Source organism: Molossus molossus, unplaced genomic scaffold, assembly GCF_014108415.1.
Source record: "Molossus molossus isolate mMolMol1 unplaced genomic scaffold, mMolMol1.p scaffold_m16_p_3, whole genome shotgun sequence".
NCBI classification, from domain to species: Eukaryota; Metazoa; Chordata; class Mammalia; order Chiroptera; family Molossidae; genus Molossus; species Molossus molossus.
The window spans coordinates 50102756-50120612 of record NW_023425366.1 but is presented as its reverse complement, the minus strand read 5'-3'; the positions used below and the strand labels follow the sequence as shown (position 1 = coordinate 50120612).

The following is a 17857-nucleotide window of genomic DNA, read 5'->3' as shown; positions in this document are numbered from 1 at the left end:
TGCTCAGCCACTGTTCGGGCTGTCTGTCCCTGGTACCATGGTCGCACCATGTTAATTAAATCATTCTCATTAATTCAGCCTGAGTGTAAATTAGGAAGGAATGAAGATAAATTAGGTTTGAAGGCAGCTAATACATTTAACCCCATGCTGCTTATTTTGCAGCCTAACAAAATAACGTTGTTAAGGGAGATAACAAGGCCAAAGCCTTGGGCACAGCTTCTTAATAGCATTAAAAATGAGACCTTGGTTTGGTGTCACAAGGCAGAGCTGAAGACCAGCTCCCAGGGGTGTACAGGGCTGGCCTAACATCTTGAGTGAGGTGGTGGCCGCTGAATAACATGGATGTCTGTAGCATTTCCTGACTTGTTTGTGACTCAGATATTTACTATGTCTATCGTCGTCCAGTTTGACCACAGGCCTCTCTAGAGAGTTCTTCCCCCACAGATATATGACTTGATCATTTTTTCTTCCTGTGGGTGAAGTGACAAGAATTACCTTTAGGATTGGCCGAGAAATAACAGTTTGTGTTGTTGTGATTCTAAATATGCTAAATTTGCATATCACTTTCAGCTGTGAAATAAACATTAGAAACTGCACACAGGCTGAAAACTTTTCACACGTTGGTTCAAGCAAACCAGCGCACAGTTTGTAGGAGGTCATTGGCAGCACGCACGTTTTCCCGCAAACGCCAAGTTTAGTTCCTGTGTCTTTCAGCAGGGAAATGTTTTCCCATTTTATAACCTACTCATGCTAATTTCTTTTCCCTGCCTCACACTGCTTATCTCCCTGAGGCAGATGAAGCAAACTTATGTGGTCACTGAACACATTTCAAGAATTTCCAGGCTACAACGTTTTCCCGTCTCTTTTCTTGAAGCACAGATAGGTAGCAACATTCAGTAGAAGCAGACCCAGGACAATGGCATTAGTGGATGATGACACAAGGCATAGCTATTTTCAAAGAGAAGTAAACATTGCTGTCCCCTTGGTTAAGGACACTGCAGTTTCCAGGTGGTGCAGATGTAACACAGATTGGCCTGTTCCCAGCTCAGTGGCCTCCTCTGACACAATCCCCACCCCACCGACTGAGCTGTGTTTTAGTTCTAGGCAGGGTCACCCAGCTCACGCGAATGAAGTTCTGGGAAGATAAGGTAAGTGACTGCAGTAGAAGAAATACTTCTTACTGAACGAAGGTGTTACTCTGTTAATTTAAACAGAAAATTTCCTCCCAAAGGAAGACACTGACATTTGGTCTTCAAAACCAGCCTGCCTGCTGTTGACCTACTACCCAGACAGACAAAGCACTCCTATGCCTGGACCAGCTGCACATTCTGCCTCCCATCGTCTCAGCCCCTCTCGGTGTCCACAGCGTTTCTGTCCTTTTGGCCTCCACTGATTTTACCCACGGCTCCTTCAGGAACAGGGTCTGTTCGCGGTGCTCTACAATCGCCGCACGTGGTTGCTATCGTGAGTTGATCCAGCCGCCTCTGGCTTTGTGGAGCAGTCTCGAGCTGAGAGTCTACATAAAAATGTAAAATATGGAACAGATTTAGAAAGGCTCACGGTGAGGCCGACGACTTAATGCTAACAAAGGGCTTCAGAGGGCACTGTCTGTCTTTGTTTGCAAGGAGCGAATTTTCTCAGCGCGAATAGCCTGAGAAACCGCGGGTAAAGAAAAGTGGGATTAGACTGAAGAACCGACAGTTTGGGTTTCAGCCATCTCGGGACTCTGGCAGAGCCGGGCGGTGCCTCCTCAGCCTGTATAAATCATTTCTGCATCTAGTATTTGAAAGAAAACTGGGAGGTGGGGGAGTGGGGATCCCAGAATTGCAGGGCTGGGCCACTGCTAAGTGGCTGTGTTATCTCGAGTTGGACAATTCACATTTACCTGGGGGTCAGTTTCCTAACCTGTAAAACGAGTGGGCTGGACCGGTAACCTCTACAGTTCATTTATAGATTTAATTCCAAATCCTAATTGAAAAGCAAAACAAACACACACACAAATACCCAGACGTTTTTAGCTCCCAATGGAAAGGCAAGCCCATAGTACAAAGCTCAAAAATGGGTTTTGTAAACAGTGATCGAAATGCAAAGTTATTTTTCGAATCGCCTTTTTTTTTTCTCGTGGCAAGTGGGGCTTCAGACATGTGTGTGCCGGGCCACTTCTTTGCTGAACTGCAAACTAACACAACTCGGCGATAAACGACAGGAAGGGTCCGGTCTGAGAGGGCGATTGAGGCTTCACGCTATGGAGAAGGGGCGGTGCAGCGGCTCCTTTGAGCAGTTCGCTTTGAATCAAGCGGCCTTGGCGATTGGCTGCGAAGCACGTGGGCGCGCCCCTCGGTGGCGGCGGCCGCTCCCGGCCGGCGCAGGGCAGAGTCCGCCGGCGGCTGCTGCAGCCGCCAGGAGTAGGGAAGGAAGGTACCGGGGCAACGCCGGAGGCTCGGGTCTGCCTGGCCCTTCTGCCAGCGAGAAACTCCACAGCCGGCTTTACCCAACCTGCAGTGTCCCCGGAGTGTCCAAACTTGTGCCCCTTCCCTCGCCACTGTCCTCCCTCCAAGTGTCCCATCCAGCGCGAGGGCTGTGCGCGCCCAGGGTGCGTGCCGTGGACCCCAGGTCGCTCCTTGCCACCCTTTCTTGAGCATCTCGGGGGCTCCAGCAGCGCGGAGCGCACAGCCCGGGGCCGCATTCCTCTGCCGAGGGTCCCTCAGCTCCTGGGCTATGGGACCCTCGGGCTGGGCCTGAGTGGCTCAGACGCCCCGACCCGGGAAAACTTGTTTCACTCGCGGTCCCGAGGGTTGCAGCTGCTCGCTAATGGCTGAGATACCGCGTCCGCTTTGTCTCCCCTCTCCGCAACCCCCCTCCCCCGCTTCCTTTCTCGATTAACTCCCCCGACACGCTCTTCTCCAGCTCTCCTCCTCCGCGGGCCGCCTTCTAGCGCTTCCTCCTCCCTCTCCGGGTGTCACTCTCGGCTTACCCACCCTCTCCACCCCACCCCCCGCCGCCCCACTTAAAGCCCGGCGCAGCGCGGCCGGCGCAGACTGCTCGGGCAGCCGGAGAGGCGGCGCGGTGCGCAGAACAAGTTCAGACGCCAGGCGGCTGCCGGCGCGCGAGGCGTTTTCTAGCTCCCTCCCCCGAGTGCACAGCCCGCCTCCTTCCGCGGCGCCTGGGGCCGCAGGCTCGCTTTTCCCTCCCGAGACTCGCTCCGGGAGACACTCTGCGGGTCGCGGACAGAGGGTCCGCGGCGCGGATCGTGAGGCCGAGGCGAGCCGCCTGCGCCCCGGTTGCGGTTCTCTTCCGCGGCTGGCGCCCCATGCGCAGTCCCTTCGCCCCCGGCAGTCGCCACAGTTCCCCGGGGCTGAGAAGTCCGCTTCGTCGCCTCCCCCCTCGGTGACCGAGGCAAGAACCAGCTAGTTGTGCACTGAGGCCAGTCGCCACTGCTGTAAGTTCCCCCTACTGCCCTGGACCTGTTGCGGGTGCCGCGGGTTTTAGGACACGCTTGGCCTTCGGGGGTGTGTTCGCGAGGGGTGTGCGTGCGCCCCGGAGTCCCGAGCTCCGGCTTGGGCGGAGATGGGGAGCTGCTGTTGAGGCGGAGACTTCAGGGTTCTCCGCTGTCTTCCCACAGCAAGCAGGAGCCGGGCATCGCCGGAGGGGCCTCCTCTGGGCGGCACGGCGCCCGGGGGAGCCGCTGGGGGAACGAGGAGCTGGGCTAGGGTACAGTGACTCTCCCGTCTCTGCGGAAAGCAGCGCTTCCCTGGGGGTGGGTTCCCCACTGCTTCGAACTTCGCAGCCTCCAGGGCCGAGTGCGCGGGATTGTTGGCCCACGTTACACCCTGCCTGGCACTGGGAACATTGGGGCCACGCGTTGACATCCCTCCTGTGGACACGGTTACTCTTACGAAATGTCTGTAGGAAATGAATGAAAACTGGAATTTTTTTCTCCCTGGACTTAGTTTCTTCTCATGCAAGTACAGAATTTGGCCTTTATTATAACATTATTAGTTTCTAAGGACAGGAATTTGTGGGCGGGGTGGAGATGAACCATTGAACTTGTTGGTCTTCTAATTTGGTGTCGCCCTCAAAGGCATGGCTAGCGAGTTAAAGAGCTTTGCAAGTGTTTTTAGGTGACTGCATGGTGAGATGCTTTTCTTGTTAACAAGATATTTATAATATTTATTTAATATTTATTGTTACTAATAACGTTAATGCCTGCCCCCCCACCCCCACCCCCACCCCCACCCCAATCTGCCTGGTTTCTCCTTTGATTGCATTGGGATCAGATTCAAAACCTGAAGAGATGCGTCAGGGACAGAATTGGAGGCAAAGAGCCTGGCTAAGGAGCAGTAAGTGAACTGAAGTTACTGTAACTAGAAGCCCTTTTGATGTTCAGGGTAATAGCAGCCCTTTTCTCATCTTCTTTGTAGGTGCGGGTTAAGTATATGTGTGCATTTTTTGGACACTTACTTGGCATGCAAATATTTCTCTGGGGCTTAGAAAATGCCAGAAGAGTGAGTCATTTTATGTTGAAGGTGTGCTTAGTGACTAAATGATTTCTGCTGATATTTGGATGCTTGCTAATTTTAAACCAGAAAGCAACTTTTCCCGTGGGCCTTCAAGTGTACCTTTTAATTTAATATTGCTGCAAGAATGATGGGTTTTGACTGTGACATGCTTCTCCATCTGGATGTTATCCAAGATGACAGGCTAGGTTCCTCCTTCTGGCTTTATGGGCCAACCTGGAAAATACAGGTGCATCAACACAGGATGTATAGAAGATTCTATACAACACAGGATGTATAGAAGATCCTAAGATCTTCTTAAGTTTTCTTAAGTGTAGGCCTGGTTGTGAGTCGTGGTGCCCATCACTGGTATCTAATTCTCAGGGAACCGATTTCTAGGCTCCTGGGATTACTACCCCATGTGCTTGCTCATGGTGCTTATGCACCTTGTGTGTAGGTCTCTCATTCTTTAGTCAGAGCTGCATTTGCTCTTAGCCTGAAAGAAGACAGCTTTTGAGGTTGCTTTGGAAGCATTAGCTTTAAAAAATAATAATAATGCCCTGGCTGGTTTGGCTCAGTGGTTGGAGCGTTGTCCTGTGGTCCAGAGAGACCCGGGTTCGGTTCCCACTAAGGGCACGTATCTTGGTTGCAGTTTGTCCCCGGCCCTGGTTGGGTCATGCGGGTGGCAGCCACTCGATGGGTCCCTTTCATGTCAATGTTTCTCTCTCTCTCTTCTACTCCCTCCCACTCTGTCTGAACAAAAAATGGAAAAATGTCCTCGGGTGAGGATAAAATAAATAAATAATAATAATAATTGATGTAGCTACTCATTTGAAATTTTTGTAAGCATATACCACCTTTTAAGGTTCAAGCTTAAAAATCTTCCTCAAAGTGCTGCAGATGGAATGTACTAATTCAAACGACAGCTACAGTGGTAGAGCGTCAGTGATGCCAATAGATGTTTTAACACTTTGGAAGCCTGGTGTATTCACATAGGCTCATACCCGTTTTCTGCAGCATTGAGCACTGGTTAGAAAAGGACTAGGCTTGTGGAGGCTTAGCTTGAGGTGGGGGTGAGGCTTGGCTCCTCACCATTTGTTATATTTAGGAGACTAATGGGTGTTTGTGAAGTCTTTGTAACACCAGAGACTGGGACTTTGTTGCTTATTTTCTTCCACTAAACCATATTTACTCATAACAAAAAGTTACATTCCAAAAATAAAGGAAAACAAATTGCATCATCTAATGGTATGTGGTCTGTGTATTAAGGGCAAGATAGTCACCTGCTTTTGTTTTCTGTGACACAGCTGGTCAGGGAAGTACAGTTTATTACCCAGCCCATGAATCTGTGGTAAGCTACTCATTTGCATTTATTGATAATTCCTAGGATATAAATTAAAAACTAATATCTGAATGATTGAAAGAAACAAGCCGGCCTTGGGTTTCAACTGTGCTATAAGGACTGGCTGTTCTGAGTTTGAAATAGATACTGTAACCACCCAGTTTACTCTCCTGGAGTAAACAGCGTACTTAGGAATCCTTTGACAGGCAGATGCTTGATGCCTTTATTCCTTTGAAGTAAAAGAGAAGTAGGTTTTGTGTGTGTGTGTTTCTGTTTTTTTTTTTTGTGTTTTTGTTTTTTTTTAAAGCATGTGATGCAATTTTTGAAGATAGGTAATAAGGGATTTCCTATACCTTTAGCCTACAATTTACTTAGGATATCTCAAGATAGCATTAGATTCTGCTATAATTTCAATTTAGGTACTGAGAGAAAAACACTTTAGTCAGCAAATAAATTCTGAGGTGGCCTGAAATTAACAATGGCTGGCAGAACACACACATACACACATGTATATATACATACACACACGTGTGTGTTTTGATTTAGACAAAGCAATGCTTGCATCTTAACTTCCTATGTGCAGATGCTAGCATTAGCAGGTACACAAGAATGGTCCTGGCGATGCACTATCTAATCAAAAGAGAGGTGCGGATAGATCTTTTGTTCTTGCTACTGGTTTTCCAAGAATTGATATAAAGCAGGAAGAACAGAAAACAGCACTCATGAGTATGCTACTCAAAAGACTCTTCATTTTATGTGCCCAAATCCTCATTTTGGAAGCTGTCCAGAGCAAGGAAGATGGATGGTGGTTGTGATTAGAATCTATTCTGTGTTTTCACCAAAGCCTGCTGATCAATATATGGTAACGTTTCTATTAGGCTGCTTTTAGGACTCTGTAGTGGTAGGGTTGTCTGGTTAGAAATGATTTGTAACATTTAAATAAGGGTACTGTCATTGGAGAAGTTGCCTCAGCCTGTGATTTCAGTGTTACATTTCCCACTTATTGTATATTGCAGGGAGACCTGATCTTACCAAAGGAATTCTTAATGGAATTAATTAGTAGGTATTTGTTTTACACATGGCTTTATGTTGCATAGGTCATTATAGCTGGTGCCTATCCTGGCATTACGAGAGCTGGAGGCCTGGCATTTTAAGTGGCCCACAGTGAATCAGCTGGACAAGGACGGAGCTGTGAGAATGAGACCTCACTCCTCCTGGCTTGTGCTGACATACACTTCTCAAGGACTTCAATATCCTCCAAGTTGGCAGTCAGGTTTTCCAAGATGAACCTGCTTTCAAGCAGGGATTTTTTAAAAACAGTGTATAGTTCAGATAGCTCAACAGTATGACCACGAATGCCTCTCCTTATAGGTAGCTGTCTCTGCCTTTGTGTAGAATTGGCCATCCATGATTCAGAACAGTAGGCAGTAGAGCTAACAAAATGTTGTTTTCTCTGTCCTAAAGGACTGCTGCTTTGTTCTGCTGTTTTACACATCAGGAGCACCTGCTCAATGGTTTTGTTTTTGTTTTTCTTTTAGGAGTGGAAACAAAATGTCAGTCAGCGTGCATGAGAACCGCAAGTCCAGGGCCAGCAGTGGCTCCATTAACATCTATCTGTTTCACAAGTCTTCCTACGCCGACAGCGTCCTCACTCACCTGAACCTTCTGCGGCAGCAGCGCCTCTTCACCGATGTCCTTCTCCATGCGGGAAACAGGACCTTCCCGTGTCACCGGGCAGTGCTGGCTGCATGCAGCCGCTACTTTGAAGCCATGTTCAGTGGTGGCCTGAAAGAGAGCCAGGACAGCGAAGTCAATTTCGACAACTCCATCCACCCTGAAGTCTTGGAGCTGCTTCTTGACTATGCGTACTCCTCCCGGGTCATCATCAATGAAGAAAACGCAGAATCACTCCTGGAAGCTGGCGACATGCTGGAGTTTCAAGACATCCGGGATGCCTGTGCAGAGTTCCTGGAAAAGAACCTGCATCCCACCAACTGCCTGGGCATGCTGCTGCTATCTGACGCGCACCAGTGCACCAAGCTGTACGAACTCTCCTGGAGAATGTGTCTCAGCAATTTTCAAACCATCAGGAAGAATGAAGATTTCCTCCAGCTGCCCCAGGACATGGTAGTGCAGCTCTTGTCCAGTGAAGAGCTGGAGACAGAAGATGAAAGGCTCGTGTACGAGTCTGCAATTAACTGGATCAGCTACGACCTGAAGAAGCGCTACTGCTACCTCCCAGAGCTGTTGCAGACAGTGAGGCTGGCTCTCCTGCCAGCCATCTATCTCATGGAGAACGTGGCCATGGAGGAACTCATCACCAAGCAGAGAAAGAGCAAGGAGATTGTGGAAGAGGCCATCAGGTGCAAGCTGAAGATCCTGCAGAACGATGGCGTGGTAACCAGCCTCTGTGCCCGGCCTCGGAAAACTGGCCATGCCCTGTTCCTCTTGGGAGGGCAGACTTTCATGTGTGATAAGCTGTATCTGGTAGACCAGAAGGCCAAAGAAATCATTCCCAAGGCCGACATCCCCAGCCCAAGAAAAGAGTTCAGTGCGTGTGCCATTGGCTGCAAAGTGTATATTACTGGGGGCCGGGGGTCTGAGAATGGAGTCTCAAAAGATGTCTGGGTTTACGACACCCTGCATGAGGAGTGGTCCAAAGCCGCGCCCATGCTGGTGGCCAGGTTTGGCCATGGCTCTGCTGAACTGAAACACTGCCTGTATGTGGTCGGGGGCCACACGGCTGCCACTGGCTGCCTCCCAGCCTCCCCCTCCGTCTCTCTAAAGCAAGTAGAACATTACGACCCCACAACCAACAAATGGACCATGGTGGCCCCACTCCGAGAAGGCGTTAGCAATGCTGCGGTAGTGAGTGCCAAACTCAAGCTGTTTGCTTTCGGAGGCACCAGCGTCAGTCACGACAAGCTCCCCAAGGTTCAGTGTTACGACCAATGTGAAAACAGGTGGACGGTACCGGCCACCTGTCCCCAGCCCTGGCGTTACACAGCAGCAGCTGTGCTGGGTAACCAGATTTTTATTATGGGGGGAGACACAGAGTTCTCCGCCTGCTCTGCTTATAAATTCAACAGTGAGACTTACCAGTGGACCAAGGTGGGAGACGTGACCGCGAAGCGCATGAGCTGCCACGCTGTGGCCTCCGGAAACAAACTCTATGTGGTGGGGGGATACTTTGGCATTCAGCGATGCAAAACCCTGGACTGCTACGATCCAACGCTAGATGTGTGGAACAGCATAACCACGGTCCCGTACTCGCTGATCCCGACTGCGTTTGTCAGCACCTGGAAGCATCTGCCTTCGTGAACGCGGCGCGTCCTGAAGCGAGTGAGCCTGGTAAGAAGGAGTTTCGCTGCAAGTGTGCGTTGGTTAAGCCAGTTGTGTAAGTTTGTGTGTGGAGTGAGGCGTGGTCCCCAGAGCCTGGCCTCTGGAAGTACTGCAAGAACTATAAAAATAAAAGAAGTCGTACCCTAGAACTGAAACACAGCTGCACCCCAACCCCCACGATAACATACATCAGCCAGTGGTTCTCAGGTCTGGTTGGGGCCCAGGAATCCGCATTTTTAGAAAGTTTTCCAGTGATTGTACACCAGATTGAGAACCCCTGACTTGTGTTAGGGGTTATGTTAATAATGCCAACTAGTATTCAGGGGGCCGTCACAGTATGTCTGGAGCTGGGCTGTGTGTTCGCATGGGTCATTTCATTTAATCCTCACAACAGCCTTGTGAGATATTACTAGAGCACTTTATAGAAGAAAACACCTCATGCACACAGAGGTTCAGTTGCCTAAGGTAATAGAGCTTAGTAGGTGGAAGAATTGGTCAAGAAACCCTCCCAGGCAGCCTGGCTCCAGAGCACAGGCACCCGGGCATCATGCTGAACTGCCACTTGGTCACCTTCAGCTCCTCCTTGGTGTCACCCTAGGAGATAGTTGTCGATATCCAAATTTAGCTTCCTTAGACCCTTTCTGGAATGAAGTGCGGTTTAAAAAATTGAATGCTTAAATGTATTCTTAGTTTATTTTCTCAAAAAGTATTTATTAGCTTATCTAATTTTTTTTCTCAAATGTATTCACTTTGGAGGAGAATTTAGGTCTGCTCCTGTCAAAGGCCGCACCTGCGCTGTAGACATGTGTCTGCCGTGTGGACACACTGAGCCATCTACGCTCCTCGTACAGCAGCCTTTCAGAGTTAATCAGACAGGCTGACCCTATTGTCCGGGCTAACAAAAGTTGTGTTTCTGTGTCATATATCTGAGTACATAATGGTTGTCTTGTGTACTTAAGAGTGTATAATACTCTTGGCTCAAATAATTAATAGGCCTACACAGTTCAGTGTTCGCGAAGCTGATGGCCGCTTTGCTGCTGTTAGGTGTTCAAGGATTGGCCCCAGGAATCACTTAAGCATGTCTAAAGGCGGCAGCACAGAGCACACAGTGTGTTGGTTTGTTTGGGGTAATTCATGGGCTTATCCCATTACTAATAAAAGAATAAAATTAAAACCCTGCTTTGGAGGACTTACAATGAGAAGTAACTCTTCACTGGGAAACTGTTGGCTCTGTTTTCCCTCATATATTTCATACCTTTGAAGGGAATTTTCAAAAGGAGAAAAAGAAGTCGGGGTCGTTGCAAGCTAAGCAAAGTGGGGTTTTGACTCATTTGTCTTTTCTTTCCTCATCTCTCACAGCTCATTTAAAAACACCGTGAAAATCGGCCTCACTTTCACACTTAATCTTTCTATTTATTTCATTTCTGCAGTTATCTCCTCCAGCCTATTCCAGTTAGTAGAGTTCTTAGCAATGTAATGTTTCCTCGGAATGAAACTCCTTCAAAGGCGCAGGAACAGTGAGAAGCCTCCTCTGGGGAGCGACTTGGCTAACAGCATCCCACACCAAACTGGTTTTTGCAGCCTTCCTGGCATCTCAGTAATCCTGAATAAACAAATGCTCTGAGAGTGGTTATTTCATTTGTGATATGAATGCGTGACTCACCTCTAAAGCTGGTTTAAAGAACCTCCTAGGGTAAAGCATCAATTACCAGCACACGGAGTTGGGTGTTAGTCCAGAACCGACTGTACTTGCGTAGGGGAGCCATAAAAATCGCCAGTGGTGGCGGTGGTTCCAAATGTAACTGGTGGAATGGTTGGCATCCTTGGAGCAAGGTAAGGAAGTTGAGGCAGAAAGAGATCACATGCGCATTCTGGTTCTGGTTCTAAGCTAGAGTCTGGACCTTTCTGGATTTTGTTCCTTTGTCAAATGCGTAATTTGCATTATGCTTCTTCTAAGATCTGTCCCAGTTCAGACTTGGGTAAATTAATAAATGGGGAGGTGGGACGGTGTAAATACCTAGCCCAGTGCCCGGCACATATTCAGTGCTCAATACTCCTAGGTTTCTTTCCTTCCTTCCCTTTAGAGCTTAGCTTGCAGTGGAATTAGCTTTGTGCATGATGGGGAAATGAGGATTCCTTGACTACTGTCTTGTTATCTTTATACTTCATTTCTGGTGCCTCATTTTTCTCAGCCCAGAGTATGTTGGTAAACACTTGAATTCATCCTATCCTGAATATTTGAACCACATCACATACTTCTGGTGCCATAGAAACGGATCAAATAAAGTGTTAGGTTCTATGTGAAATAACATCCTTTCCACCCTTGGTGGTGCTACCAGCCAGAGAGTCAAGCATATAACTAGGAAATTGGATGGGGGCCGGGGGCCAGGGTTTCCTTTTTAAGGGTGGCGTGGACCTGATCAAAGCTACTCTTGCAGTTTCCCACAGGGAGGATGTTGGTTTAAATTGCTAAAGTTTACTACACAGAGATAGTGTTAAAACATTTAATCTGAATGGGTGACTGAAAAAGAGGTGCTGTGTAGGCATCAGCCCTAAATTGCAAAAACTCCCGGGGACATCTCTGCTCTCCAAATGGAGGTGCTAAAGGAATTGATAGTGTTAACTGAAAGTTGTCCTGGTCTGAAAGCTCATCCATCAAGGAGATTTTAACTGGCTCCTGCTGCTCTGTTAACTGGTGGGAGGGGCAAAAAGGAAATCACTTTTGATTAGTCTGCATTTTCCTGCGCTGTGTGGCCCCAACCTGACAGAATTTAGACTTTGATTTGCTTTGTTTCTTCCTTTTTTAGAGTTTTTCTCTTCTTTTGGTGTTTTTATATTATATTATTGGGCCTAATGTTGGTAGATAGGCTATAAGGAGGTGGGGGTAGGGAAATGACACTGTAGTCTAAGGAATGCCTTAACAGTTTGAATCACTGTTATGAAACTGCCAAAAGAAACAGCTAATGAAATGAATCAGACTCCTAAACACACAAAAACGGGAAGAATTCAATGCAAGTAATGAGTGGCCCCTCCTGAATTCACTTTGTCAACAGCAGTGGGGAGGCAGGTTCCTACCAGGGCTGGAAATGTGCTCCGTGTGGGGGAGTGTTTGAAAGACAGGCCATCTGCAAAATGTCCCTATATCAGATTAACCAGAAACCAAGGGGAAGTGTGAGTCGTGTGTGTGAGTAAATGCCAGCTCCCATGAAAAGTTCAGGCTTCATGGTTATGGCACCTTGAATTTATATTCACACTCGACGTTGGTAGATTCTGTAGGTAGTAACACTGCATATCATAGCTGGTGTCTCCCAAGTGTGGACAGATGAACTTGAGAATAAACTCCAGCCTTGGGCTATTGAGGCCTGGTATGTTGTCATACAAAAGGAAGCGAGACTGATTTCTGCCATAATGAATAGAAGAGATGCATTTAAATAAGAGGATTAATATGTCTGCCATCTTTATGGTGAATAAATTGATTTAGAGTCCTTGATGGTAAGTGGGCTAAGGAAGGTTTGCACAGGAATCTTTCTTGACCCTCTGGTGAGTGTTTCCCAGTGTCTCTGTTTAAACACAGAAGAATTACGAATGTTGGAAGCAGAAGATGGCAACTGATAACAGCAGCTAGACGTATAGGTTTGAATTTGAACATACATGTTCAGGAAAGAAGTGGGGACCCTTCTCTGGACACCACTGTTTCCGTGAGACCAGCCATCTGCATGCATCATGCATGTGTGTGTGCATTTAGGACAAGCACTTCTTTGCACTGTTCCTACCGAACGTGTAATTAAGACCTTTAGAAGCAATATTGAGTAGCTTTGTCTTGAGTTTTATTTTTTTAGATTTTGGTCTACTAACAAAAATCTTGTTCCTCTCTTTTAGCTCAAGAAGTGATTTCAATTTTGGAGAGGCCAAATTTAATGAAGAGAAAGAAAAAAAGAAAAAGAAGTTGCTACAAGACCCAGATTGTACAATTGGCTGCACGTCGTAAATGCTCTAACTGGACATGAAGGAAGGGGGTGGGGGAGGGGTGGGATTTTCAGTGCAAGTAGCACATGGTTTAAATATGAATGAATGAACCTGTGATCTAGTCCTTGTCTTGTAATTGTGGATTAATGTCAGCGTTAATCAGCCCCTCAAAGGGAGAGAAAAGCCGGGCCTTTTCCCTTGCTGTACCATATTCAGCATTTGATTTCCATGGGCTCCACCATTTATGTGTAAAATTTGAAATGGTTGTCACCTCTCTCTGAGGAGCAAGCCTGAAGCCTCCACGCCAGCTGCTGCTGGAGATTGAAAGCCCGACCGTGGGGCAGGAGGGAAGCTGGTGCTGGCTGCAGAGGAGGAGCTCGGGGCTCCACTCATCTTTGAGGGGTTGTGCTCCCCAGGCAGGTTTCTGAACAATGGGGACATTGTTGGTAGCTGTTTGGTAGATGCTCTTTTCTATTTATAAGTGACTTTAAACTTTCCCTTGGCTGTTAAGAAATTTGTTATAGATTTAGCTATTTATTGTTTGATGCCTGCATGCTGAAACAATGCTTACAGTTGTCTTCACGTGTATGGACGTGTGTGAATGGTTGAATGTTTTGCACAATTTTGTGGCTGTTGTGATGTGCTTTGCAGCACAAAAGGAAAACTTTGGAGTTACAGTTTGGAATATAACTGGAGGGTGGGTTGGGAAGGGGAGGGATTTTGTAAATGTCAAGACAGGGAAGGATTACAGAACAAACTGAAATTACACCCTCGAGGTAGAGAAAGCATGGAGGTCACATTTCGTAGATTTGCCAACGTTTAATGGGGTTTCATGGGCTCTGGTCATGCTGATGGCTCATGGGGTGAGGGAGGGCTTCTTTCTGCCCCTTTCCTTCCCAGCTGATTTGCCTCCTTCAGTCTCGGCTACTGAAATTTGGAAAGGACCAAATAGCTTTGCAGTTTTTTTTTTTTCTTTGTGTAATATCCTGAAATCCTGGAAAATTCTATGGAATAGTTCTGTATATAGGGCACAGGTGAAGACATAGTCCAAAGTTTATATATTTATTTATTTATTACCCTTTGAGAATGCTTTGCCATAACCACAGTTAGCGGGGGGGAAACTGAATTATCACAGACATAAATTAATTCAGTCAACCCAATTTGCTTGATCTGGATTTGTTATCTTCGCTGTACAGTTTAGCAAGTGTGACAAGTTCTCCAAGACAATATGAACGTTGGTACAATGTATACCTTAGTGCTCACCTGCAGGTAAGTCTCTAAAATAACTCTTTGGTGCACAAAAGTGACACGTTTGGTCACGAAACACCAAAGAGTTGTAAGCAGGGGCCACTGTGGAGGTTTTCCGGGATAGTTGGGAACTGGTTGTGAATACATTCTTTGCTAGTTTGCGGGCTTGTTTACTAAACGTGCTGTGGTAGGTGTTAGTATTAGATCAAGTGCGCGCCCTCGGAGGTGTCTGGGGAAGCCCCGAGATTGTGACTCGCGCACTCCTTTCATCGGTGTTTCTCACATTACTGTACTTTAGAAAATAAGGTTTAAGACTGATAACAACCTCTTACATTGTGAGTGTGTTTGCATTGTCTGATGACAGATAAATCCTTTACATTTCTCTGCACCTGAAAACTTTAGACTGATTGTACGTGTCCGTCCATGCCATGAATAAGTGGGCTATAGTTGGACCAAAATAAATGAGCCGTTGGAATAAAAGCATCCGTCCTTCCCAGCAGTTGGTCTCTCGCTCCTGGATGTGTTCTGAGCAATGCAAATGTCGAGCTGGACAATGGCGCATAGTCGGGTGTCGCTCCTCGGATTGTAGCAGTTACCGCTCCGGAGTTTATGATGCAAATGGGCTGAGATGTGTGTGTCACTGCATGGCTTCTGAAAGCGGGATGCATTTTCTACAGCTGTTTCAGAGTTGTGGTCTGTCCTCGAACCCTCAATTAATTACTGTGTGTGAGCCAGAGGGAGCCGTGGTCAGGGTGGGCCCCTAGCCTGCAGGGAACTTTCTGGGCTCCCGCTCTTTGAATTGATGTAGGCATTTGGGCTCACTACTTGACCATTCTCACCCTGTGAAACGTCCCACACTTTGAAGCAAATACAATTCACAGCACAGTGCACACAAAAACCTTGGCATAAGACAGAGAAGGTTCTTCGTATTCTGTGGATGGGTTGCTGTGGAAACGGATAACAAAGGGCAGCCTTCCACTTCTGGTCTAATTGTGTAGTCCCCTTTTCTCTGGGCTTGACACCTGTCTGAATAAGAGTGATTAGAGCTGAATAATATCCCTCTCTTGGCTATTAAATATGTGGTTCACGTACAAAACTCTGTGTAAGTTGAAGAAGTAAAGTGTTCATGTTCATATGTACTTGTTTCCTACTACTACATTTTTGAGGTTTTGTAAAACTTTTTTTTCACAATGTGAAACTGAAGGTCAAATAAATTATTAGAGATTTTCTCTTCCTTGTGAGTGTGGATCTTTATTTGAATATAACATAATTTTAGCCATTGAAAGTGTGTGCCTCTCCTAATGGAATCAAAAGGAGGATTATTTTAATTATTTTCTGAGTGTCTTTTATTTTACCATTGAGTTGTATCATTTTAGTAAAGCAATTTTGCACATTAGGTAATTAAAATTTTTCACCTTTCAGGATATTTCTTTAAGCAAGGCAAAGCATGGGTTATTCATAGCTTAGAATATAAAAAGCCATGTACCATGCAATATGAAGGCAGTATACTTTACATTAGAAGGAATTTAATTTTTGTTTTCCTTGTGGGTTATATTTTGACTGGAGTTCAATCCTCTTTTCATCTGACATCACCTTAGAAGTCATTTAAAGTAAGTGGAAATATGGGCATATTATTTCCCCGTAAGAGCACAGACCCACCAGTTTAATCCCTCTGGTGCGCTGAGCTTCCTCCAAGTTGGAAGCTGCTATCCCAGCTGACTCGGCCTGACGCCCGAGGAAGCCTCTGGACCCCACCTCGTGATCATTGTGTGTCACAGTGCGATGCTCCTTGGACCCCTCGCTGTTCTAACGTGTAGAGTAATGTTGGGATAATCTTTTTTGGATAGAAAATAAACACTACCTAATTAGAGCTCACAAGCAGGCCGGGTGCAATTACGGCCTTTGGACTTTGACCGAGATGCCAGAGCAGATGCCTCAGGTTTTACAGACGGATCACTCAGTTCAGAGCTGGGTGAGGCTGGCCTGGAGCCAGGCCTTGGGAACAGTGTCCTCAGACCCCAAATGCAAGATGCCGTTGACCCATGGGAACCCTGTCAGTGACACCACCTCTGACACCATGTTAGAGGGAAGGAGGGAGAATGTGATTAGGAATCTGACACTTGGATGTTCAGGAAAAGCTTTGATGTTTCTCAGAAGGGCTGAGAATGATGCGCATAGAGAGACAGTTGGAAACCAGCCTTTCATTTTCTTTGTCATCTCAGTTGAAACATGTAGACAGATAGAAGGAAAGAAGATACTTCAAATTCTTAATTTCCATGCATTTGAAAATGTCATTGCATTCAGACAGATCACCCAAACGGAGGTTGTATTCGTCTGGATTGTCATCAGCTGCTCATGGTAGAAAGCTGGCCATGGTGGCTTAACCGCAATGGGGAAACCGTTTGGAGTCTGGTGGTCCAGGGCTGGGACAGGACCCCTAGTGGGCCATCGGGTGTCTGGGGGCTGCTTCTTGCTTTGCCATACTGGACATGGGCCTTTGGTCTTCGTGCCTGCAGGATGGCAGCTGTACTTGGGGATGTCCTTGTGCGTTCCAGGCAGTGAAGTTGGGGACAGACAAAAACGAAAAGCCTTGTGCTGGATGAAGCTCATTTTCTTGGGATCGTAGTAGTTTTCCCAAATGCCCATTTAGGGGACTTACAGTTGTCTCCCATTGGCAGAACGAGGTCACATGAACTTCCAAAGAAAGAGAGGAGGTTGGGGAAAATGGGGCATGTGGCCACCTCACACAAAACTGATTGTGCATGGATGAGAGGGAGAACAGGTGCTGGGTGGGCAACTGCCGCACAGGGTCTGTTACGGTGGACAATCACAGAGTCATTTCTAACAAGACCCTGGTGATGGACAGATTATGGCATACTCTGGACTGTACTACGGACACGCTTTACAATCATCTCATTTAATGCTCACAACAAATGTAGGCGAGTATAACGAGGTTTCTTAAACTCTGAGCCTCGGCTCCTTTTGTGAAATAAGGATAATTAATATTCTCTACCAAGACTGACAAACCTCAGAGGAGGGGGTGGGGGTGGGAAGAGATAAACCAAAAAACTTATATGCATATATGCATAGCCAATGGACATAGACAACAATGCTGGGAGAGGGGGGTGGAGCTGGGAGGAGGGTGTCAATGGGGGGAAAAAGAGAAACATCTGTAACAAAAATAAATGAAAATATATATATATATATATATTCTCTACCAAATAGAAAGATTTAATGACATCATACATTTAAGAGGAAGCACTGAGCTTAGTGCCTGGCACATAGTAGGTTCTCAATAATTTTCATCAGTCGTTTTTAAACATCACTGGGAGAAATACACCCAATAAATCTAAATTGTAGCACCTATTCTGTGCGAGGGGTCGTGCTAAAAGTTTGTATGCCCACCTCCTTCATCCTCACAGCAACCCTCAGAGAGCCAGCACGGTTATTACCCCATTTTGTA

General features: G+C 46.7%; 1 protein-coding gene across 1 annotated transcript; it reads left to right on the top strand.

Annotated features, from left to right (window-relative positions):
- Positions 1 to 7382: 7382 nt before the first annotated feature.
- ENC1 (ectodermal-neural cortex 1) lies at positions 7383 to 13175 on the top strand. Its single transcript, XM_036280144.1, has 2 exons — positions 7383 to 9189; positions 13060 to 13175. Exon 1 carries the CDS (start codon positions 7390 to 7392, stop codon positions 9157 to 9159), a length of 1770 nt encoding a protein of 589 aa, XP_036136037.1. The 5' UTR covers positions 7383 to 7389; the 3' UTR covers positions 9160 to 9189; positions 13060 to 13175.
- The last annotated feature ends 4682 nt before the right edge of the window (positions 13176 to 17857 follow it).